The 25,023-nt window shown below is 49.4% G+C and overlaps 1 protein-coding gene across 10 annotated transcripts in view; it reads right to left on the bottom strand.

Annotated features, from left to right (window-relative positions):
* ECE1 (endothelin converting enzyme 1) overlaps nucleotides 1-25,023 on the bottom strand; it is a 77,790-nt gene that overhangs the window by 6,838 nt on the left and 45,929 nt on the right. For all 10 annotated transcript variants that reach the window (XR_014528746.1, XR_014528747.1, XR_014528748.1 and 7 more), the window contains 14 exons: nucleotides 21,135-21,276; nucleotides 19,909-20,112; nucleotides 18,183-18,307; nucleotides 15,903-16,049; nucleotides 14,659-14,724; nucleotides 13,297-13,488; nucleotides 11,763-11,905; nucleotides 10,685-10,799; nucleotides 9,254-9,364; nucleotides 6,716-6,892; nucleotides 6,493-6,596; nucleotides 5,292-5,402; nucleotides 1,988-2,055; nucleotides 833-1,023 (listed from right to left, as the gene is read on the bottom strand). Coding sequence is in view for 7 of the 10 variants with exons in the window: in XM_083514641.1 (XP_083370767.1) it covers nucleotides 833-1,023; nucleotides 1,988-2,055; nucleotides 5,292-5,402; nucleotides 6,493-6,596; nucleotides 6,716-6,892; nucleotides 9,254-9,364; nucleotides 10,685-10,799; nucleotides 11,763-11,905; nucleotides 13,297-13,488; nucleotides 14,659-14,724; nucleotides 15,903-16,049; nucleotides 18,183-18,307; nucleotides 19,909-20,112; nucleotides 21,135-21,276 (1,896 nt within the window). In the remaining 3 variants the exon portion in view is untranslated. The remainder of the gene's footprint in view (nucleotides 1-832; nucleotides 1,024-1,987; nucleotides 2,056-5,291; nucleotides 5,403-6,492; nucleotides 6,597-6,715; nucleotides 6,893-9,253; nucleotides 9,365-10,684; nucleotides 10,800-11,762; nucleotides 11,906-13,296; nucleotides 13,489-14,658; nucleotides 14,725-15,902; nucleotides 16,050-18,182; nucleotides 18,308-19,908; nucleotides 20,113-21,134; nucleotides 21,277-25,023) is intronic.

Genomic DNA, 25,023 nt, shown 5'->3' with positions numbered 1-25,023 from the left:
AAGATTTTGCACTGCATTTGGTTTCCCCCCCCCCATTCTTTACATGCACTGTGATTTACATATTATTTGTGATTTGATTAGTTTGCCATTTTTTAATGATTCTGTGGGTGGTGCTCTGGGTTAAACCACAGAGCCTAGGACTTGCCGATCAGAAGGTCAGCAGTTCGAATCCCCGTGACGGGGTGAGCTCCCGTTGCTTGGTCCCTGCTCCTGCCCACCTAGCAGTTCAAAAGCACCTCAAAGTGCAAGTAGATAAATAGGTACCGCTCCGGCGGGAAGGTAAACGGTGTTTCCGTGCGCTGCTCTGGTTCGCCAGAAGCGGCTTAGTCATGCTGGCCACATACCCGGAAGCTGTATGCCGGCTCCCTTGGCCAGTAAAGCGAGATGAGCGCCGCAACCCCAGAGTCGGTCACGACTGGACCTAATGGTCAGGGGTCCCTTTACCTTTACTAACACCAAATCAGTTATTTTGCATGTTACTTCTGTGGAAATTCCAGTTTTGGTGTTTTACAGCTTGTATTTTGCAAATAGGATGTTGTTCTTGTAGTTAAAAAATTAATAGCAATTATTATTTTTTAAGAAAAGGAAGAGACACAAAGCTGTGGTGTTCAGTTTAGTGACTATTTGTGAGAAATTGGGATGAGTGCTCTAAGCAAGTGGCCTTGGCCCTTTCTCTCTATGGCTTGGGACTCACATATCAATTTTGGAGTTTTTTGCGGGGGGATGGGGAGGGTAAACAACAGCTTTACTTGGCAACCTCACCCGCCTCCTGCAGCAAAGGAGACGCCACAGCTCCCACAAAGTCTGATTGAAAGGCTTGAGGGAGTCTCACCCGGTAGGCGGCTTTGAGCCCCCCGTTGTCGGCGATGTTCTCCCCCAGGGTGTGCTTGCCGTTGATGGCTTCCCCGTGGACTGTGTAGTTGCCATACTGTTCCACCATGCACTCGGTCTGTTGCTTAAAGGCCTCCACCGATGAATTCTTCCACCAGGGGCGGAGGTTGCCGTCCTTGTCGTACTCCCGGCCTGCAAGGACCAAGGAAGTTAGCAAAAAGAATCACAGAATCACGGAGTTAGAAGGGACCCCCCCCAAGTGCCATCTAGTCAAACACCCTGTAATGCGGAAATCGCACCTAAAAGGACAGAATGATATTGCCGCCCCCCCATCTCAATACTCTGCAGTGTGGAATGAACGAAATAATTTGAGAACATTTAAATATCTGTAATGTGTATGGGTTGCTCGTGTGTAAGTTGCTGCCTCTCCAGGCTTTGTTGCCTTGCTAAACCTTTCAGTCTGGACAGCCCTTCACTTCGTGGCTGCCTCAGTCGCTAGCAGAATCCGTCAGTGGGCGTTTCTTAAATCTTTTCCAACATAAAAGTTGTTTGACACCCAGTCTCCTCCTACTCTTTCTGCGCGGAGGTCTCCTGTGCAGGGTGGGCGTGGGTAGCGGAGGACCCGTGCTCTCCCCGCTGGTGTCCGGTGAAGAGTCCTGGAGCCCTCTCGCCGATTCCCCCATCAGCCCCTCTATATCCCTGGTGTTGCGCTGATTTGCTTCCCCATCTGCGGAGCTGCCTCTCTCCCTGCTGGGCCCTTCTCCAGCATCATTAGAGAGCCTTCCCTCCGCCTCTAGCTCCGATGTCAGTTCCCTGACAATATCCTTTTATGTACTAATTGTGTGTGTGTGTGGGGGGGGGTGTACTTGGATGTTACAACAATTAAATGTTTGTATGCTTATATACAACTGTAAACTTTTACTTTATAGATCCTTATTGTTACTTTTTAAAGCAACGCCCAGGAAAAGTGCTGCTCTGCCCCACGAGTTTACTTTGCAAGAAAAATCGAACCGTTTGCAAGAAGTTTGCTTAGGGTTTAAAAATGAAACAGCCCGAAGTGGCAAACATTGCAGCAAAAAAAGTGTGTGTGTTGGGTGGGGGGAGGAGATAAATTCTAGAAGATGAATTAAAGAGATGGAGGAAAGGCGGTCCTGACCTTGGTCGTCAAAAGCATGAGTCAGTTCATGGCCCACGACCACACCTATCCCACCGAAATTGAGTGCCCTACAGGGAGAAAGAAAATGTGAGTACAGTCATACCTCATGTTGCGTCCGCTTCAGGTTGTGGTATTTTGGGTTGTGGACTGCCGAAACACGGAAGTACCGGAACGGGTTACTTCCAGCTTTTGGCAGTCGTGCATGCGCAGAAGCGCCGAATCGAAACCCGCGTGTGCGCAGACGCGGGTTGTGAACACTGCAGGCTGCAAACATGCATCCCGCACAGATCACGTTCGCAACCCGAGCATCCACTGTAAGTCAGAAATACATTTGTTGGCTCCACAGAGGAGCCAGCCCCAATCTGCTGGCTCCAGGGGAACTGCTGCAAACAATAAGGACAGAAGAAAAGCCTGCTGGATCACACCAACAGCTCACCTAGTCCAGCATCCTGTTCTCACAGGGGCCAACCAGATGTCTGTGGGAAACCAACAAGCAGGATTCGAGCTCAAGAGCAGCTGTCCCTTCCTGTGGTTTCTGGCAACTGGCATAGCTGCCTCTGACCGTGGAGTCACAGCACAGCCATTGCAGCTAGTAGCCTTCTCCTCCTCCACGATTTTGTCTAATCCTCTTTCGAAGCCACCCAGGTTGGTGGCCCTCACTGCCTCCTGTGGGAGGGAGTTCCACAGATTAACTCTGCGCTGCGTGAAGGAGGAGGACTTCCTTTTACGCGTACCGAACATTCACCTTCACTGGATTCCCAACCAGCTCTAGCGGTTTCGAGGGAGATCTTTTCTCTCCCTCTCCACTTTTTTCACACCATGAATAACTTCTATCATGTCACCTTTCCTCTAAGCCAGCCTTTCTCAAGCTGTGGGTCCCCAGATGTTGTCGAACTACAACTCCCATCACCCCTAACTAGCAAGGCCAGAGCTCAGGGATGATGGGAGTTGTAGTCCAACAACACCTGGGGACCCACAGGTTGAGAACCCCTGCAAGAAGTCCCAAACACTGCAACTTTTCTTCATAGGCGAGTCGCTCCACCCCGCTGAGCATTTTGGCCCTTTTCTCAACAATGCTGATTCTCAGCAGGGCTGAGTTTAGGTTTGATGAGGCCCTAAGCTACTGAAGGTAATGGGGCCCTTTATATGTCCAGCTATCCTTTGTCAACAACAAATTGTCGCTGTGGCGCTGTGGGGTAAACCACAGAGCCTAGGACTTGCTGATCAGAAGGTTGGCGGTTCGAATCCCCGCGACGGAGTAAGCTCCCGTTGCTCGGTCCCTGCTCCTGCCCACCTAGCAGTTCGAAAGCACATCAAAGTGCAAGTAGATAAATAGGTACCACTCCAGCAGGAAGGTAAACGGCGTTTCCATGCGCTGCTCTGGTTCGCCAGAAGCAGCTTAGTCATGGTGGCCACATGACCCGGAAGCTGTACGCCGGCTCCCTCGGCCAATAAAGCAAGATAAACGCCGCAACCCCAGAGTCGTCCGTGACTGGACCTAATGGTCAGGGGTCCCTTTACCTTTACCTTATATGCTATATGGTCATTTATGAACCTAATAGGTATCTAAAGCCATTTGCACATAACAAAATATGTACTTTATCAAAGTAATTGTTGAACTTATCTTATATTTTGGAAATGTACATCCAGTTTTTTCCCCTTTAAAATTTTTTGGGCTCCCCAAGGGAGTGGGGCCCTAAGCTATAGCTTGTTTAGCTTATACGTACATTTGGCACTGATTCTCAGCCACCTTCTCTAGCGGTTGGCAGCACTTTCTCTCCCTGGACCACAGGCACACATACCCAGCTGACTGCGAGGTGCGGTTTACCCAACGAAACCTTCAAAACCTTCAACGAAACCTTCAGTTCCCCATTGCTCGAGTCCATGGGCTAAGATGCTCTGATGTGACGGCACATTCACCAACATTCTACCTCTTGAGATGGGGAGGCAGAGCTGTGGAATTTGACTGGACCAATGGAGGTGGCTGTGAGGGAACTGGTTTGGCAGGAGGACAGCTCTCCAGAACGGGGCCAAGGAGCAAGGACCAGGACCAGGCTCACGTGGCCCACAGATGGGCCTACCGAAAATACGCTAATGCAGGCTTTCCCCTGACATGTGACCCCAGTCATTTATGGAAGACTGATTTCATATCTGATGGAAAATGTTCTTGGAGTTTGTAGCATTGCTTTTATTATTTTTATCTTGCACTAATTTTGCTCTGGCGGCATTATGCTGGGAAGCAGGGCGTATGAATCTGAATAACAATAATGGGATCTGGTAGGCTGATTTGCACAGAGGCCGGGCAGGAAGACACCTTAGAACCATGAAACTGTGCAGTTGGAAAGGGACCCCTAAGGGTCATCTAGCCCAACCCCCTGCGATGCAGGATTTGCAACTACAGCATCTCTGACAGATGGTCACCCAACCTCTGCTTAAAAACCTCCCATGAAGGAGAGTCTTTCACCTTCCGAGGGAGGCCATTCTCCGGGTGAATAGCTCTTAAAATCAGAATGTTCTTCCGAACGTTTAGTCAGAAATTTGTCCCTTAGTCGTATGAATCCATTGGTTTGGGAATCCTTCCCTCTGGAGCAGCAGAAAACAAGCTTGCTCCATCTTCCATGTGACAGCCCTTTAGCTGTTTGAAGATGTCTATCCTAGCGCCTCTCCTTTTTCTCTTCTCCAGGCTGAACTCCCTCAACCGTTCCTCATCAGGTTTGCTTTCCAGGCCCCTTTTTCATCTTGGTTACAGCTTGTCAATATCCCCCTTACAACTGTGGTGCCCAGTTTAAGCTTTACAGACGCAAGAGGCCTCTAAAGGTATTTTGGTCTCCATCCATCATCTCCGAGACCATAGTGCTTTACATCCAGCCCTACAGCCACACTTAAAAAAACCAACACCAATCCCTGCTGGAGGTGCTCCTGAACCTCATGGCAGTGAGAAAAAGAAGAAGAAGAGTTTGGATTTGATATCCCGCCTTTCACTCCCCTTCAGGAGTCTCAAAGCGGCTAACATTCTCCTTTCCCTTCCTCCCCCACAACAAACACTCTGTGAGGTTAGTGGGGCTGAGAGACTTCAAAGAAGTGTGATTGGCCCAAGGTCACCCAGCAGCTGCATGTGGAGGAGCGGAGACGCGAACCCGGTTCCCCAGATTACGAGACTACCGCTCTTAACCACTACACCACACTGGCTCCAATTGGTGAGGCTGAATTGGGAGGGGTGTTAATACTCTCCCCCTCCCTTGCCAAACACTGAATATCTGATTGGGATGGGGTGACAGAGAGAAAGAGAGTGAAACATTCGTACTTTGGGGAGCTTCGGGTGTAGAACGGAGGCTGCAGGATCCCAGCAGGAAAGACGATTTCATTCTTGGTCGGGGAGTAATAAGCATTCACTGTTGGGGGAGTCATGCTCCATCTGCAGAAGAAGAAGGAGGGAGAGATAGGGGGGACAGTATGGTCAATGGCAAAACCACTCGAGGTGTCCTAAAAGCTCCATCAGCCCAATTTGGGTTTTTGGCATTTCCCATTCCTCAACCTCAAAGTCTTCACGCGTAACCCTAAAACATGTCTGGAAATTGCACCCTTGGCCCTGGGGGCCTTTTACTGCTCACTGCAGATCTGTTAGTCAGGGCAGGGGGTAGGGAGTACTCTGCACATGCCTGCAAAGCTTGCACTTTGGCACTGAGCTGAGCTCTCTCCCTTGAATGCCAGCCTCCAGCTGGAATTATGCAAGACTGCACAAGCAAATGCAAAAATGAAGTGGGAGCAGGAAATAGGCAGGAATGATTGAGGACATAAAAGTTTGTCCTTTTCTTAGAATGCAGGATGCACGACTTGGATGACCAGCAACATGGCCCTCTCAGTTTATTTCTTCAATATATAGAGACTGGATTGCAGAATCTGTAAGAACCGGGGGCCATTATCTTCTGCCTTGAGTTCCAACTTGGATAAAAGATTCCCTCTCTGTCTCTCTCTGTCTCTGTCTCTGTCTCTCTCTCTCTCTCTCACACACACACACACGTGACACACTAACAGCAACCTCCTCCTCAAAGTTTGAGAAGTGAGGTTACAGGGAACCAGGCAGAGGGCCTTCTCAGTAGTGGCGCCCCCCCTCCCTTGAGATGTGAAGGAGATAAACAACTATCTGACTTTTAGAAGACATCTGAAGGCAGCAATGTATAGGGATGTTTTTAATGCTTGATGTCTCACTGTGTTTTAATTCGTTGGAAACCGCCCAGAGTGGCTGGGGCAAGCCAGTCAGATGGGTGGCATATAAATTTATTGTTATTATCCAACAAAGTTGGTTGCCATCATTGACTCCTGCTGCAGTGAGTTCCATAGTTTAACTATGCAGGGCATAAGGAAGTGCTTTCTTCTACCCATCCTGAACCTTCCGACATTCAGCTTCAGCAAAGCTTGGTGTGCCCGAAAAAATGCACGGTCAGAGTGGGCCAGCCCCCCTCCGGGGTTTGAGCCCCCCCCCCGGCATCCCAAGGCCGACTCACTGGTCGCGGTTTGGAGGCTTCCGGAGCTGCTCAGCTGCCACTCGGGCGGAGAAGTTGAGGAACTGCATGACGTTCTCGTAGTACAGATCCGGGACGGCATCGTACTGCCAGGAAGCAAGAGCCCATCAGAATAGGGAGGCAAGGAGAGGCCAGGGCAGCTGGCCGCAGTCACCGCCAACTCCCCCTGCTTGGCCTTAGTGGGCCTGCCCCACCTCCAACTCACATCCTTGAACACTTTGTCCAGCTCTTTGGGGTCCATGATGAACTTAGGGTAACCGATCATGTCGTAGATGGCGTCGGCCTTCTCCTTGGCGGACCGCCTCGTCTCCTCATCCATCCACGGCAGGGTGGCCAAGCTCTCTTCGAAGGCCATCTTGATCTCCTTAATCATTTCCTCAGCCTGGTGGAGACAAAGCACGAAGTTAAGAGGCGGGACCACTTCTTTTAACAGGAATTGGGGGGCGGGGAGGTCCTGGCAAACGATCAGTGTGTGTGAGGCTTCAGGGAATCCCATCCCCCTCCCTCACAGCTGGCAGCCAGAAATGGGAAAACAAGAGGTTCTTACCAAGGTAATTTATTCAATATTCACAGAGAGAGATGCACAATGCTGCCTCTTGGGTAATGGCGTTGCTCCGAGTAAAGTCCCACCCCCTTCGTCTCTCCTATTCTACGCCATTCCTACGTCAGCTGATCTATGTTTTTCTGCCTCTGAGCGTTCTGTTCTCCTACTCTTAATGCATGCCAGGACCTGGGGGGGGGGGCGTTTGGCATGCTTTCCAATGACACTGAGTCTGCCAGCTGTCTCTCCCCTGGTGATTCCTCCTGCTCCTCTCCCAATATTTCCCAGCTTCTCCCCTCTGCAGCCTCTGAACTGTGACCTTCTGCAAACCACTGTTCTAAATCTATACTGTCTCCCTCTTCTCTGGGAAATGCAGGAGGAGGGAGGAGTGGTCTCCACTATTCCTCTTCAACACAGTCCCTGATATTGTGGGGGGTGGAGTTGCAGGCAGCAGAGGAGTTCCTGCAGGGAATCTGGGGCAGAAATTCCCCACAGGGAGTGGAGAAAGCAAAGGGCAATCCAGGCACCTCTGAAATGGACTGAGTGCAGCGACAGTCCTGGAGGGGGCTTGCAATGGTGTTCCCGGGTGCCAGTAATCGAAGGCAGAGAGCTTTCTGCCACATTTATTTTTCCACCTTTCACTAATTTGTTAGCAACATGGCAATGGATGCCAACTGCAAGCACAGCATTTGAGCAATTTTAATTCTTATTATTTCTTGCATTTGTAATCCCACCTCCCCACCCACCCATCAAGGTGGCACATATGGTCCTCGTTTAATACTCGCAACAATCCTGTGAGGTAGGTTAGGCTGGGAGGTAGGGACTGGCTTCTCAAGGTCACTGAGCGAGAGCTTCATGGCCGAGTGGGGATTCGAACCCTGGTTTCTCGTGTCCTAGTCCAATGCTCTACACCACTCCAACCTATTCTCTGCCACACAAGCTCTCTAAAGACTCAGCTAGACTGGTAAAGAAAAAGCGAGTCACTGTACTTTTCGCTCCATAAGACGCACCAGACCATAAGACGCACCTAGTTTTTAGAGGGGGAATGCAAGAAAAAAAAATCTTTAAAGGGAGCGCCGAGCAGAGTCTCTAAGCATCTCAGACTCTGCTCAGCGTTCCCTTTCACGAGCCGCGTGGAGTGTGTGTGCGGCGCTTGCAGGCTTTTCCACGAGGAGGGAGAAGGGCAGCCCGTCACTGATGGGTTGCCCTTCTCCGTCCTCGGGGAAAAGCCCCCAAGAGCAGCACACAAGCTCCGCGCAGCTCTTGTGGGCTTTTCCGGGAGGTGGGGGAAGGGACAGAGCGCAGCTAAGCCAGAAGCTAGTACAGCGAGAGGGAGTGCAGCTATCTCTCTTGCTGTTCTGGCTTCTGGGATAGCTGTGCAGCCTCTTCAGGGCAGCGGGATCAAGGCTCCCCACTGCCCTGTAGAGGCTGCGCCTGGCTAAGCCAGAAGCTAGAACAGCAAGAGGGAGCGCTGCGCAGCGATCTCTCTCGCTGTTCTGGCTTCTGGGATAGCTGCGCAGCCTGCATTCGCTTCATAAGACGCACACACATTTCCCCTTACTTTTTAGGAGGGAAAAAGTGCGTCTTATAGAGCGAAAAATACGGTATATGCATTGTATATGTGATATAACTTTGTGCCACCAGATGGCGATCTGGAGCCCCCTTTTTCTCTACCTGTTTTCCCTGTTTAAATTTACAACGTTTTAAACTGAAACGCTTCTTTGATGTGTCTAGATCCAGCCTAAGTTGGGACTTTCTGCTAAACACAACCAAGAATATGCAGAAATTATGGGAAAATTAAAAGAACCATGGAAGAGGAAGAAGGGAAGTCGATGAAGGTACTATTGCAATACAGTCATACCTCGGGTTACAGACGCTTCATGTTGCATTTTTTGGGGTTACGGATGCGCCGAAACCCAGAAATACCGGAACAGGTTACTTCTGAGTTTCGGAGGTCGCGCATGCGCAGAAGTGCTAAATCGCGCTTTGCGCATGCGCAGAAGCACCGAATCGCAATCCGCGCGTGCAGAGAAGCGGTGCTGTGGGTTGCGAACGCTGTGGGTTGCGAATGTGCCTCCCACAAGGATCACGTTTGCTGCCCGAGCATCCACTGTAGTGGATATTTAATGGTGGAAATGTATACTGGAAAACTCTAATAAAATAAGATTAGCGGAACGGGCCCTGTAACAGTCACCGCCTTACCACTGCCTTGCTGTCTTCCGCGAAGGAGGCCTTGACGAACATGGCACCCAGCGCGAAGCCCAGGTTGATGTCTGTGTCGCTGATGCAGTACTTCCATCGGGGAAGGCAGGTCTGTGGGGCGGAAGGAGACCCTTGGCGTCAGCGGCACTGGCGGAGGAAGGGGGTGCGGCCCACCCTGGGTGTCATCCCTGGGGGGTGGTGACATCATCACCTTGGGACCCTCGCCACGGGCGGCTAGTCCCACCCCTGGCTGCACAGCATGTTCGCCACTCCAGGTGCCAGAGCAGCTAGATCCACCTCTCATCAGCAGAGGAACTTGGGGCAACTTGGGGTCAGAGATGAACGCCACCATCGAACGCCTTCTCTCTCCCCACCCAGGAAGCAGGTGATGGTCCCTGGAGAGCAACTCCTGGTGAGAAGCACCCAGGATGGACATGGGTGGACCACCAGGACTCCCAGTGTCTGAATTGCAGGCAGCTGCCCAGCTTTTTGCCTTAGGATGAGATTTCTGCTTTTCTTTTGTAGAGCTTTATTTATTTATTTATTTATTTAAAATGCCTATACAGTGGTACCTTGGGTTACACACGCTTCAGGTTACAGACTCCGCCAACCCAGAAATAGTACCTAAGGTTTAGAACTTTGCTTCAGGATGAGAACAGAAATCTCACAGCGGCAGCGGGAGACCCCATTAGCTAAAGTGATGCCTCAGGTTAAGAACGGTTTCAGGTTAAGAATGGACCCCCCAGAACGAACTACCGTATTTTTCAATCTATAAGACGCACCAGACCATAAGGCGCACCTAGTTTTTGGAGGAGGAAAACAAGAAAAAAAATATTCTGAATCTCAGAAGCCAGAACAACAAGAGGGATCGCTGCGCAGTGAGAGCAGCAATCCCTCTTGCTGTTCTGGCTTCTGGGATAGCTGCGCAGCCTGCATTCGCTCCATAAGACGCACACACATTTCCCCTTACTTTTTAGGAAGGAAAAAGTGAGTCTTATAGAGCAAAAAATACGGTAAGTTCTTAACCCGAGGTACCACTGTACAGTGGTGCCCTGCAAGACGAATGCCTCGCAAGATGGAAAACTCGCTAGACTAAAGAGTTTTCCGTTTTGGAGGTGCTTCGCAAAACGAATTTCCTATGGGCTTGCTTCACAAGACGACAATGTCTTGCGAGTTCCTGCTGGTTTTTCCCCCTCCCCCCCTTTTTCTAAGCCGCTAAGCCGCTTATCAGCTGATCCGATCAGCAGATAAGCCGCTAAAAGCCGCTAATAGCGCTAATCTGTCAATGGGCTTGCTTCGCAAGACGAAAAAACCGCTAGACGAAGAGAATCACAGAACGGATTCTTTTCGTCTTGCGAGGCACCACTGTATTTATTTACAATAGAACGTAACAAAATAAAACAATGAGTGCCGTCCAAGTTTCCTACTCGCCTTCTTTGAGCCGTACATGACCTCCATGAACTTCTCCTCTGCATCCTGGAAGCGCTGGTCCAGAAAGCCGGCTCCTTTCCTCACCAGGTGCCAGATCATGTAGTTGTGCAAGATACTGGAATGGAAAAAGGGGTGGGATGGGGGGGGGAGATGAGGACCTCTCCATCCTCTCCTGGAACTGGCTGCAAAAAGTGCCCTCCCCCCAATATCAGTTACACACTGCAGGCATTGCAAGGGAGGCCCCTATTAACCCTACCTGGATGTGCCTTTGGGGACTGCACCCAGGACCTCCTGCATGCATTGCAGACGCCCCACCTCTGAGCTATGGTCCTTAAAAATAAAGCAAGCTCCTAGTCCTCACTGTTCTGAACAAAGGGCTAGTTTAAAGGAAGCTGATTTTTACCGAGTCCATATAGCTCGGTATTGACTACACTGACTGGCAGCAACGGCTCTGCAGGGTTTCAGACAGGGAGCCTTTTCTCAGCCCCATCTGGAAGATGCTGCCGGCGGGGATTGAACCTGGGACCTTCTGCATGCAAAGCAGGTGCTCTGCTGCAGACGTTGTGTTCCTTTTGCTAAAGATGAACCAATATTCTAGTCCTCATGCTTCTGAATGAAGAGCTGATAGGACCAGGAAGCTACCTTACAGAGGATCAGAGCACTAGATTGAACCCGGGATCTTCTGTATGCAAAGCAGGTGAGCTCCAGGCTTCTCCCTAAGCTTGCAGTCCTTGTGGTTCTGAACAAAGGGCTGATCCAATGAATGAATGAATGAATGAATCAGTCAATCAATCAATCAATCAATCAGTCAGTAAGGGCTGATTTAAAAGCAGAGGAAACTGCCTTCCAATGAGTCCATCTAGATCCATATAGCCTACACTGGCTGGCAGTGGCTTCTCTGGGCTTTCAGGTAGGTCTTTTCCCCAGCTGTACATGGAGATGCTGCCCGCGGGGACTGAACCTGGGACCTTCTGCACGCAAAACAGGTGCTCTGACCACTGAGCTAAGGTGGGGAGGGGGGGCGCAGAGAAGGAAACTTCCATTAGTTCAGCTCGCCTCCAGACCCAGCCGCACTCACCGCCTGTCTGTGTTGAGGATGAGATAGGAGACTTGCTCGAGGTACTCTTTGGCATAGACCACCACTGGCTCCGTCTCGTTGATCTCCACCGGGGAGAAGACGGCATTCAGCAGGGGCATCCAGTCCACGGCCGGAGAAAGGTTCTTTTTTTGCGGGAGCAGAAGAGGGGCAGGGCAGGGATGGGGAAGGTGCAAGAAGCAAAGACAAGTTAGAGGTCTCTCTCTGGCTGGGGCGGCTGGCGGAATGGGACCTACAACTGAGCGCGGGGTAGAGAGAGGAACCCCTCCCTCCAAAACAAACAAACAAACAAACAAACAAACAAACAAGCCTAGGAAAGCTGGAAGAATCCCAATAAGGATCGGGCTGTCTAAGTCCTAAACAGAGTACACCCACTGTTTTTATTTTTGTTTTTATTATTACATTTACAATCCTGCCTTTTTCCCTGACAGAGACTCAAGGTGACTTACAGCTAAGAAGAAGAGGAAGAAGAGTTTGGATTTGATATCCCATTGTATCACTCCCCTTCAGGAGTCTCAAAGCGGTTAACATTCTCCTTTCTCTTCCTCCCCCACAACAAACACTCTGTGAGGTGAGTGGGGCTGAGAGACTTCAGAGAAGTGTGACTGGCCCAAGGTCACCCAGCAGCTGCATGTGGAGGAGCGGGGAATCAAACCCGGTTCCCCAGATTACGAGTCTATCGCTCTTAACCACTACACCACACTGGCTAAAATAGAAACAGCTAAAAACATTGGAGGTGAGGGACAACTAAACACACACACTCATCACAGCATTAGCTCTTTCCCTAAATCATAGTACTGTAATAATAATAATTATTATTGTTCAATATTTATATGCTGCCCATCTGACTGGGCAGCTGCCAACAAATTAAACATATTAAGCAGAGTAAGGCATCAAACATTAATAACTTCCCAAAAGCCTGTTGGAACAAGAATGAATGAATAATAATAATAATAATAATAATAATAATATACTGCTATTCATCAAAAGAACTCAGGAAGGTTCACAATATAAAAACACAAGATTAAAACACAGACAAATAGTTAAAACAAAAACAACAAAACAATAGTAAATCTTTTCCCTCGCCTTTAAATACATTTAAAAGGCTGTAGAATATTAATCAGCCAAAGGCCTGGTTGAAGGTCTTCACTTCACCTGCTGGTGGAAGGATAACAAGGAGGGAGCTGGTCTAACTTCTTTAGGAAAGGAGTTCCAAAGTTGTCTGGGAGAAGCCACCACCAAGAAGGTCCTGTTGTGCATTCCCGCCCAGTGCGCTTGTGAGGGTGGCGGGGCTGAGACAAGGCCCCCTCTCCCGAAGATCTCAGCGCGCAGGCAGGTTTGCATAGGGAATATGGACCTCCAGATAGCCTGGGCCGAAGGCTTGATAGGTCAAAACCTACTCTTTAACGCATATACAATCTTTTTCCACCAGGCCTTTGGCTTTCAATTATCTGTGGCAGTTTTGCATGGGCAGGAAGCTTCCACCTAGTTTTTTTTAAAAAAACGAATCACCTACCTTGAGCTCCCTGGCAGGCATCTTGTGGTAGATGAGCTCCTCATCCCGACGCTTCTCCTGGGGGATGGTGATGTTGGCTAGGGTGGTCTCAAAGTCCAGGATCTCCTCCATCTGCCGCCTGGTCTCAGCTTCGTCCTGCCCCCCAACCAGCATGCCAAGCTGGACCATGTAGGTTAGGTACCCTGCAAGCACCTGGGTAGGCAGGCAAGGTGGGGGGAGAATTATGTATTTGCAGGGGGTGGACTAGATGGCCCCCGGGGGTCCCCCTTCCAACTCTACAATTCTATGATTCTAAGGCAGAGAAAGGAGGCTGCACGGAATTAAGGAGAGCGGGAACCACAACATCAAATAGCAGCAACACCTTGCAGCCCTTGCAATGTCTGCCTTTGGGGACTCCCCACTGCAAATGTCCAGTCTCAGACACAGGCAAATCACAAGGCTAACTGTGGATGTTTGGGGTCTGGGAGACACACTTTAAAGGTAATACCTAAAACCAGCTGCTCCCAGTCTTTTTCGAGGTCTATAAACTCATGCCCAGTGCCCCCTACCCTATAAAAAGCAATATTCAGAGGTGTAGTTTGCACGACCCGATAAGGGAGATAATAACACGATAAAATTCAAAACAGTAACAATTCATTGCATCTTTATTCAAAATCCGATTGAAGCTATTTAGTTTAATTAACTAATTCAACAGAATGGATGAACTGGATCCTGTATGGCTGATAGTCATTTACACAACATCGACTTCGTTGGACTGGTCATGTTGGGCGGATGCCGGATTATCGTCTTCCAAAGCAACTACTCTATTCTGAACTTAAAAATGGAAAGCGTAATGCTGCTGGTCAACAAAAGAGGTTTAAAGACTTTCTCAAGGCACATCTTTAAAAATGTAGTATAAACACCCAGAACTGGGGAACACTGGCCTGCGAGTGCTCCAATTGGAGAACAGCCTTTACCAAAGCTTTGAAGACGCTCAAACTCAGGACGCAAGGGAGAAACGTGCTAAGAGGAAGGCATGCTTGGCAAACCCTCACCATGATCAACTCCTGCCTGGAAATCTATGTCCCCACTGTGGAAGGACGTGTGGATCCAGAATTGGCCTCCACAGTCACTTACGGACACACTGTTAAAACCGTGTTCATGGAAGACAATCTTACTTGGCTACAAGGGATCACCAAAGAAGAAGAAGAAGACCTCCTGCACCCCCTTGCCTTTTGGCACCCCCCTAGGGAATCCTGCTGCCACCTGGGGGCGCTACTGCCCACTTTCAGAACCACGGACCTAACAGACTGCCTCATCCATTACGCACCCCAGTCTGAAGCTAGGACCGTAAGCACCCCCCGGCCCCCGCCCAACCCTCACCTTCTCGTTCTGCGTTTTGTTGAGATAGTAGTCCCTGGAAGGCAACATCAGCCCTGCCTGGTCCACCTGGAGGGGAGACACAAACTGGAGTGAAGACACAGTACAGATGTGGAGCCACAGTTCTGTCTAGAACAGAGGAAACTTGAGTCAGACCACTGGGCTCCATCCAGCTCTGGGCTGCTGGCAAATTTCCCGCAGACCTACCTGGAGATCTGGGACCTTCTGCATGCCAAGCAGGAACTCTACCCACCGAGCTCCAGCCCTTCCCCACCTCTAAGGCAGGACCCTGGGCTGCAATTCTGGACCACAAAGACAGGGCCTTGCTGGGTCCCACCGAGCTCAGCATCCTGTATCCTGCAGCAACAAATCAGGTGCTTTCGGTGGGAAGGATGCTGACCCCAGAGCTGCTAAGACAGGTGTGGGGAACCTGGAGTATGGTTACCAGATTTTTTCCAATGAATCCGGGGACACTTTTTTTTTTTGAAGCTGAGTAGCAACAGGGAGTCAGTAGTGGGGATGGTGAGGCAAAAGACCCTGGGCCCAAGCACACATGTATATTGTATAAAGGTGCAAAGCCCTTCTTTTGCACCCTGTGAAACATAAATGCACAGAGTTTTTAAAAAAACTGGGCAATGGCCGCCCACCTGTGACTCCCGAGCCTCCCCCGATCAGTCAAAACAAAGGGGGCAGGAGATCGCACAAGACACATCATATGCGCACAAGACATATCATAGGGTGACTTCCGGTGAGGAAAAATGGCGGGCACCACGGCAGTGAGCAGCTCCTGAAGTCGGCCAGAGCCAACTGTGCTACCAGGCTGCCACTGCCACGTTTTCCAGGGACAGATTTGCAAATCTGGGGACTGTCCCCAGAATGTCTGGTAACCCTAACCTGGAGGTCCGCCAGGATTCCCGAACCGGCCCTCAGGAAACCAGTCTAGGCCCGCAATGTCTCCACCACGCCCCCGAGTGCTTCCACCTGGCTGCAATGACTTCTGGGGCATGGGTGACGCCTCTTCCTTGCCTGGATGGAGGACGGCATCGTGCAGAGACTCCTAGCTTTTAACACAGGTGGAATGGAGCCTGCCGTGCCCACCATAGGCACACGGCCTCCAGAGATGGCAAAGGTTAGGCTAGGGCTAGGGCATGCCAACTCTCACCTCGGCCTGAGCAGGGAGAACCGACAGCTCCCGCTCCAAAAAATGCATCTCACCCCTTGTGTGGCCTTCCACCTCCCGCACCCACCTGGATGATGTTGACGCTGGAGTTTTTGGAGTCGGCGCTGACATAGATGGAGAAGAAGGGCCAGATGTGGTGCTGTGCAGCCAGCTGCAGCAGAGTCTGGTTGAAGTCGTCCTCTTGCCAGGGACCGCTGATGTTCCAGCCACCAAGCTGGAGGAGAGAGTGTAATATAGCTTTTATACACACACAGACACAGACACAGACACACACAGACACACACACACACACACAGAGTGGTACCTTGGTTTGCATACATCTTGGTTTGCATATGTTTTTGATTACAAACACATCAAACCCGGAAGAGCGTGTCCCGGTTTGCAAACTTTTTTTTGGATTACGAACAAAGTTTTGTTGGCGAAAGCACACCTTGGGTTACAACCTGTTTTGGTTTACAAAATGGACCTCTGGAACGGATTATGGTTGTAAACCAAACCAAGGTACCACTGTGTACGTGTGTGTGTGAAATTAAATTTTATGTTTTACAATTTAGAACACTCATTTAAACATCCTTAAAATATCAGTGACTTCCCTTCTTCTCTTTCCATGGTTTATTTTGCATATCATAAATCCCTGCATATTTTACATAAACTAAACCATTCACTACAGTGGTACCTCGGGTTACATACGCTTCAGGTTACAGACTCCGCTAACCGAGAAATAGTACCTTGGGTTAAGAACTTTGCTTCAGGATCAGAACAGAAATCGTGCTCTGGCGGCGCGGCAGCAGCAGCAGCAGGAGGCCCCATTAGCTAAAGTGGTGCTTCAGGTTAAGAACAGTTTCAGGTTAAGAATGGGCCTCCGGAAGGAATAAAGTACTTAACCCGAGGTACCACTGTATTCCGTTATTACGCCCATCAAAACCTATTTACTCTGTTGAATTTATCTTAATGATGCCAACGTTTTCAAGTGTACACCATTTCCCCCCATATATTCAATAAACATTTTCCAATCTTCTCAAAACATATGTTCTTCTTGTTCTCTTATTCTATATGTTAAGTCCGCAAGCTTCGCATATTCCATCAGCTTAAGTTGCCGTTCTTCTTTAGTTACGACCTCGCTCGTTTTCCATTTGGGAGCTAACGAAACATGGGCTGCAGCAGTGGCATACATAAATAACCTTTTTTTGACACCTAGGAATTTCTGTCTGAATTATCCCCAACAGAAAGGTCTCTATTATTTTTGGAAAAGTACTTTTAAACATTTTTTTTCAATTCATTATGGATTGCAATATTTCATGCAGGCATGAATTCACAGAGCAATGCACCTGAACTATAAGAACAACTGGTAAAATCCTTTGAGATCAAAAAGCCGATGATTGGTTTTTGTTTTTTTTAACGAATACTTGGTTTCGACTAATCAGTTTGATGTGCACGATCTGAGAAATAGTTGGAATAAAGAATTAGGAGTTTCTATCTTACCTAAGTTGGGACACGGGTGGCGCTGTGGGTAAAAGCCTCAGCGCCTAGGGCTTACCGATCGAAAGGTCGGCGGTTCGAATCCCCGCAGCGGGGTGCGCTCCCGTTGCTCGGTCCCAGCGGCTGCCAACCTAGCAGTTTGAAAGCACCCCCGGGTGCAAGTAGATAAATAGGGACCGCTTACTAGCGGGAAGGTAAACGCTGTTTCCGTGTGCGGCTCTGGCTTGCCAGAGCAGCTTCGTCACGCTGGCCACGCGACCCGGAAGTGTCTCCGGACAGCACTGGCCCCCGGCCTCTTGAGTGAGAAGGGCGCACAACCCTAGAGTCTGCCAAGACTGGCCCGTACGGGCAGGGGTACCTTTACCTTTTTATCTTACCTAAACAGTGGGACAATATTTGAGCTTCAGTAATATAAAAATAATGATGATGGTTTTGGACAACACTCTGCAATCAGCGAACAAAACACTTCAGAGCAAAGCTAATAATTCTCAAAAAGCTGGACCTGGGAGACCTTCGGCCACAGAATCAAACCAGAAACAATGACCAACCTCTTCCCCAGTGGCCTTCTTGCGATTTTTAAGAAAGTTTATACAAAATGTAGTAGGCTATTAATATTTACCTATGTATTAGGATAATAGCATCAAACTAATAAAAAATGTATGGGTATTTTTTCGTATATATTCACATTTCTCTACACATTTCGGTATCTTCTTTTTTTCTTTGCATCACTTCGTAACTGAAAACCTTTCGATAAAATATCAATATCAAAAGAAAAAAGGAAGAAAGCCCAAGGCTGCCTTCTTCTCTTCCGCCCAGCCTCTTAGCCTGCCTGCCTGGCTCCTGGCCCGCGTTCCCTGGGCTCCCTCACCTTCTTGATGCGGTCCACCAGGGGCGTGGCTTGCAGCTCCTCAATCTTGGTCTCGTTCATGCAGGACTGGTAGTAGCGCTGGACTTTGCGTTCTGCCTCGCTGGACACCTGGGCCGTGGTGTTCTCTGGAGAGAGGGAGAGAGAAGCTCCAGTCAGCCATGCCACTTCGACACTCAACCCCCTTTCGCTGCCAGGCACAAGGTGAAGAATTGCAGAACTGCAGAGTTGAAAGGGACCCTAGTTCAACCCCCTCCCGAAATGTAGGAATCGCAGCTTGGGGGCCGGGGTGAACTGAAGTTTCCCTGCCCTTCAACTTCCACCTCCAGAAAACTGCAAAGCCTGTTTTCTGTTCAGCTGGTGTGCATTGCATGGAAAAGTGGAGAGTTTTTTCTAGGGAGCCATCGGCCTTGAGATAGACTTGTGGAACTCACCGCCACAAGATGGGACAAGAAGAGCGGCTAACATTGACAGCTCATCCCCCCCACCCCCCAGCATTACACTATTTCACAGCGATATGGAAAATTAACACCTATGAAAACGCAATGGTGTTATGGAGCCTCTGAACGCTAGATGTTGAAGGGAGCTGGGGGCAGGGGGAGGTTGCTGCGATCTCCCCACTGCTGTTCACATAATGCTGGTCTCGGTGACACCTTTGGTCTGCGCAGCAATACCTGCACAGCAATACCGTTTGGGTTGGCTCCCAACTCTCCATCTCAATGAAGACTGAAGGAGTGCATGAGAGGAAGAGAGTGACCACATGCCACGCGTATGTTCTACCAGTGATCCACCTAACCTTTGCTCGTGCAGCTCCCAACACACTGGCAAGACTTGCTGCCTGCCTTCGAGAATTGGGGGGCCTCAGTGGAGCACAGGCAAGAGGGAAACAAACGGCACTCAGTCCCTCCCTCGCCCTTCCAAGCCAGCCAGCCAGCCAGCCTGCTTCCTTCTTTCCGTCCTCTCTCCCTCCCAGAAGCCCCGAAAGAACAAAACACCCCCAGAAAGCAGAAAGAAAATGGAAACTGCAAGGCTTCCTGCCAGCGCAAGGATTTCCAATTGTGCAACAGGACGTCCTGCACCCCCTCCTGTGCCCCACAATCTCCCCAGGTCTGCCCCAGAGAGTTGGAGGAACCTCCAGGATGAATTTATTACTTACTTACTCACTCAATTTATAACCTCGCCCTTCCTCCCAAAGGGAGCACAGGGTGGCAAACACACAGGAGATAAAGACAGTAAAAGTGTCCTGGAAACCTATTTCAATGGAGCCAGAAGATGCAGGCAATTTCATCAACTCTGTTAGGAGTTAGTTAGTTAATTAAACTAAACATGCTAGTTGGGTATTGAAAAATGTGCAATTAATTACTGCCTTGAATTTTATTGTGTGAATTTCTTCCAAAGCAGGACGTGCAGACTGCTCTTCTGGCTTTTGTTTTCAACAGGGTAGGGGGCACTGGGGATGGGTTTATGGAACCAAGGGGGGGGCGTTGGCTCCCAAAAACTTGGGAACCACTAATCTAGGATTAAATGGGTTGCTAATTTATGGCAAGGGGAAGGAGGAAATTGAAGGGGGGGGGAGCCTCACTGCACAAGCAGAATTCCTTGCACTGACAATCTGCTGGAAAAGACCGTTTCACACTTCTGCCAGACTGCGGTGCCAGACTTGCAGATTTTCCCCGCTCCCCTTTGCAGATTCCACGGGAAGAGATGGGTCTCCCTTCCGCCGGCTCACCCAGAAGGTGCTTGAGGATGGCCTGGTTGTGCTCCCAGAGTTTGTTGAAGGTCCCCCAGCGGGAATGGCCGTCGGGGATGGGGTTGGCCTTGATCCAGCCCCCGCAGGCGTAGCTGAAGAAGTCCTCACAGGGGTCCACCGACCGGTCCAGCGAGCTCAGGATGGAGCTGGTCACGGAGATGCAGGACTCCGTCAGGCAGAGCCCTGGAGGAAAGGGGCAGCAAAGGCTGGTCAGGGTCACAGGATGACTTACAGGGGAATCCCCGCTTACACGGGTCTTCCATTCCAAGACACTGCACATGGATCCGTTACGGACCACTCCACCCCCGTTCTGCCCCCGCAAGCGGCGCTTGTGTGAGTCGTCATGCACAATTCAAATGCATGTGAATTAGGAGCTATTTTCATTCATTTAGGCAACCCTGGGGTGGCAAATAGAAATGAAACACAGGGTAGACCCACTGAAATGAATGAAGCCAGCCAGTCATAAGAATATGGCCCAGCAAGCCAGCTTCCTCTTCTTAACAGTGGCCCAACCAGATGCCCATTATGGGAAGGCACAAGAGTAAATGCTCCCCTCCTGTGGTTCTTTACAGTACTTTAGTTCATGGTTGCCATCAATTCTGATTTTAATTAATTCTTATGATGTTTTTATAATGTTGCACTATTTTAGTGTTGTTAGCCGCCCTGAGCCCGGCTTCGGCTGGGGAGGGCGGGATATAAATAAAATTTATTATTATTATTATTATTATTATTTCCAGGAACTGGGATTCAGTAGCACTGCTGACCCCAACTGTCGGGTCTAGCAGCCACCGACAGCCCTCTCCTCCGCCATGAATTCACCCAGTCCTCTATTTTAAAGCTGGTATCCACCACTGCCTCCTGTGGCAGTGAGTTCTGCAGTTTAACTATGTGCTGCATGAAGAAGGACTTCCCTTTGTCTGTCCTGAATCTTCCAGCATTTGGCTTTACTGGGTGGCCACAAGCTCTAGAGTAGCGAGAGACGGAGAGAAAAGGCTTTTCTCTTCCAACTTTCTCCGGTCATGGCCTTAAATTTCAATAGGTCTACCCTGAGGAGTGGAACTTGGCTGGATACCATCTGTTAGACCAAAGTCCATTACACTGGCCTGAGAGCTGCAAGGGGCTGCTGGGAAGTGTAGTTCAAAACCACATGGAGGGCGCCAGCAGGGGGCAGTGCAGTCTTAGTGTAAGCCAGGAGGGAGACTCACTGGTTCGGAACTGGAAGAGCAGCACACAGATGCAGGCCAGGAAGCCAGCTGAGAGGGTCACTGTCAGCACCAGGAGGCGTTTCTCAACATGCGTCCGTTCGGCCCAGCAGCTTTTGCTGGTCCCCGACCCACGGAAGTTCACCTGGGGAGGAAGAAGGCAAGAAGTCAAGCCTCAGGGTGTGGGGTGTGAATGGGTGTGCAGCCTTTGGATCCCTGCCCGCCCCCCCTTGCAAGCCAGATGAACAAATCCAACACCTGGCTGAGCTTTGTGGCTGGGCTGGGAATTCGAACCCAGGTCCCCTGGGTCAGGAGGACACCAACTATGAAAAATTGGGGGTGGGGGGGGGGAGAAGAGGAAGAAAAGGGAGTTTTATGGAAGTTACGTCCAGCCCCACAAAACCACATTCTCTAACTTGGGGGGTTTCCAGTTGGTGGTCCGTGGGTTGTCAGTGGTTTGTAATTTTCAAGCGGCCTGAGGTGCGACTGTGTGTCTGCAGTTGAAGACGGGAGACAACGTAACGCTAAATATTTATACTGATTCCTTTTTTAAAAAAAATAATATTTATTCAAAGTTTAAAGTTACAAAAAGAAAAAAGAACAATACAAAATACAAAAAATGAATATAACAATAACAAAGAAAGAAAAAAGTAAAAAAGTAAAAAAGTATACAAATACATTCTATTGAAATAAAAAAAGAACAGATTAAACCTTCACATAAACTTTCTTCCTTTACTTATTTCCTTGACCTCCTCACACCTCCCAATTTTGTATTCTAGTTCAGATCGTTTTTTCAGCAAATCCTTCCAACCTTATTTTCATTTAAATAGTTTAATTTAAAATATTATAATTTAACATCCTCTCTTTCATCAGTTTGATCAACTCATTTTTACTTAATCCTTTATATCATATCTACCAAAACTGCCTAATTTTCTTTTTCCAACATCTTTCTAACAGTCTTTAATATTGCAATATTTTTGAAGATATACTTTAATTTTTTTCCAATCTTCTTCCACCGACTCTTCTCCTTGGTCCCGGATTCTGCCAGTCATCTCAGCCAATTCCACATAGTCCATCACTTTCGTCTGCCATTCTTCTCGGGTAGGTAATTCTTGTGTCTTCCAATACTTTCCGATGAGTATTCTTGCTGCTGTTGTGGCGTACATAAAAAAAGGTTCTATCCTCCCTTTGCACCAATTGGCCGACCATGCCCAGAAGGCATACTGATTCCTCATTGTATTTTCAACTGTGTCTCCTACACTGCATTTTATTGTATCACCATCTCAATTCTTCAGTATTCAAATTGCGATTCAATTAGTTATAATATATTGGGGGCAGTACGGGTGGGGTGGGGTGAGATGCGATTGAAAATAGAATAAAAAAACCGTACAGCATCTAGCATGTAAGAAACTAAGAACCACCTGCTGGATTAGGTGAAAAGGGGCCCAATCTAGACCAGCATCCTCACAGTCTCCAACCATGTGCCTATTAGGGGAAACCCCCAAGTAGGACCCAGGCACAGGAGCCCTCTCCCCTCCAGCACCCGGGATTCAGAAGAATTGCTCCCTCTGACCATGGAGTCCCAGCATAGCCACTAGCAGCCCTGTCCTCCATCAATCCTCTTTTCACCGTCCAAGCTGGTGCCCATCACTGCCTCTTGTGGGAGGGAGTTCCACAGTCCCCCCTTGCCCGAGAAGCAGGATGCTGCAGTTTGGGCCGGTACCCCCCCGCCCACCGATGTCCAATCAGCACCAAGCTTTGGAGTGGCTTTTCGCCAGTCTGTTGCTTCCCAGAAGTTGGGTGTGCAGGGTCCACCTCCCAGCAGCCCCCAAGGCTCACGGTCAGGAGCATGATGGGAGTGGTAGTCCAGCAACGTCCTGGAGGGCACCTGAATGGCAAAAGGCTTCCTTGGAGTATGGCAGATGGAAGATGATGGACTATATGGAAGTTGCTGAACTGACTGAGAGACTCCGAGACCAGAGAGAAGAGACGGTGGAAGAAGATTGGAAGAAGTTTAAGGAATATTTGAAAAAATATGTTAATATTTAAATCTTAGAATAGCTTTGGAAGGGGATATAGGCTGTAGGGTTAGAAGTAGAAGATAATGTACAGGGGTACCTCGGGTTACATACGCAGACGCTTCAGGTTACAGATTCCGCTAACCCAGAAATAGTACCTCAGGTTAAGAACTTTGCTTCAGGATGAGAACAGAAATCGTGCAGCAGCGGCGCAGTGGCAGCAGGAGGCCCCATTAGCTAAAGTGGTGCTTCAGGTTAAGAACAGTTTCAGGTTAAGAACAGACCTCCTAACCTGAGGTACCACTGTATTTTAAAATAGTATTATTTGTAAGTGATAAAATGTGAAGATTTTTATGGTAAAAGTAAGTGTGATAAAAAAAAGGTTAGAAATTATGATATATGTAAACTGCTAGATGAGGTATAATGAAAATCAGATAGTGGGGACTTGGGGAAGCCCACCTAACAATGTTTAGAAAAAATAAGGATAAGCCAAGAATTTGTTTGTATTGTTTGTTTTTCTGTTTGTGTTGTTTATTTGTGTTATAAAATGAGGATCTGGATTGTCACAGAATCCTAAGAGTTGGACGGGGTCTCCAAGGGTCATCAAGCCCAACCCCCTTGCAAGGCAGGTGTCACAAGTAAAGCATTCCTAAGAGGGAGTGCTTTGACTGCTGCTTTAAAACCCCCAACGAAGGAGAGATTGGGGGAGAAGGAGGGGTCACCAGTTATAACTTCCTGAACCTGCTTTCAATGGGAAATGGGAAGGCCCTCAGCCATCCAGGCAGGGAGGGACAATGAGAGGAAGCAGACACCAAGGGTTGGGCGGCTGCAGACCCAGAAGCACAAGGCAAGGAGGGGAGAGTTTGGGGTTGCTGGCTGCCTCTCAGAGCTGGGGCTGAGCTGCCAAGCCAGGCGACCCAGCAAAGCAGATGTTGCCCGCCCCCCCCATCTCTAGCCAATGGGAGGAGGGCCCTTGTAGGAGTTGCTGTCTGGAGTCATCGGATTGGTCAGCAATGCCTTCCTGGAGGAGTCATGTGTCAAGTCAGCCCGAGAGGGCATCCCCCCCCAAAAAAGAATGGTAAGCGGGTTGCACCACTTGGCTGTGAGGAGGGATTGTGTGAGTTGCATCTTTCTCTCCCCCCCCCCCGCCTCTAGATAATAGAGTTGGGCGGGACCCCCCAAAGTTCATCTAGCCCAACCCCCTGCAATGCCCGGCTCAAAAATCCCTGCCATCCGACCTCTGCTTAAAATATTCCCAGGGAGGAGGAGGAGAGTCCAGTTATGTCAGTTGGCCTGCAAGAGGCGGGAACGATCCCCTTCACATCTTTGGGGCAGCACAGACCTCCAAAAGGACGGTGAAAGGAAGGGCAGAGGAGAGATCTAGGGACAAGGCTTCTGGATCTAAAAGAGCCGTCTTATTGGGGGTCACTGCCCCTGCTCCCCAATGAGGAATGACCCCGAGGAGCATGTTCAAGTGCTTTCAAGACAATGTGGCTTGGCTCACTCTCTCGAGTCACCTAAAGCTCGCTGTCCTGCAACAGGCAGAGTTTCTGCAGCACGGCATGCCGTGGCCTGGGTTCACACAGGACAGTGGTGGAGTGGGGCACGCAGTGCTGATCCCAGCTTTTGGGGGAAGGGGTCAGACTGCATGGCCTCTGGGGCGCCCCCATCTTTTAGGATGAGGAGCAAAGCCAAGAAATATCAGCCCCTGGGTTATAGCACGAGACTCCACACTTGCAAATCTTCATGTACCCATGAAATGGGGGTATTAACAAATGCAGCAAAGGAACCCCAATATCACCACCAAGATCAAAACCTCCAAGAACTGTTGCCAGGATGAAGGCAGGCAGACAAGCAGTATGAACCACGGCCAC

The sequence above is a fragment of the Podarcis liolepis genome, assembly GCF_965112155.1.
Source record: "Podarcis liolepis genome assembly, chromosome: 7".
In the NCBI taxonomy this organism is placed as follows: domain Eukaryota; kingdom Metazoa; phylum Chordata; class Lepidosauria; order Squamata; family Lacertidae; genus Podarcis; species Podarcis liolepis.
This window is presented reverse-complemented; position numbering and strand designations above follow the sequence as displayed.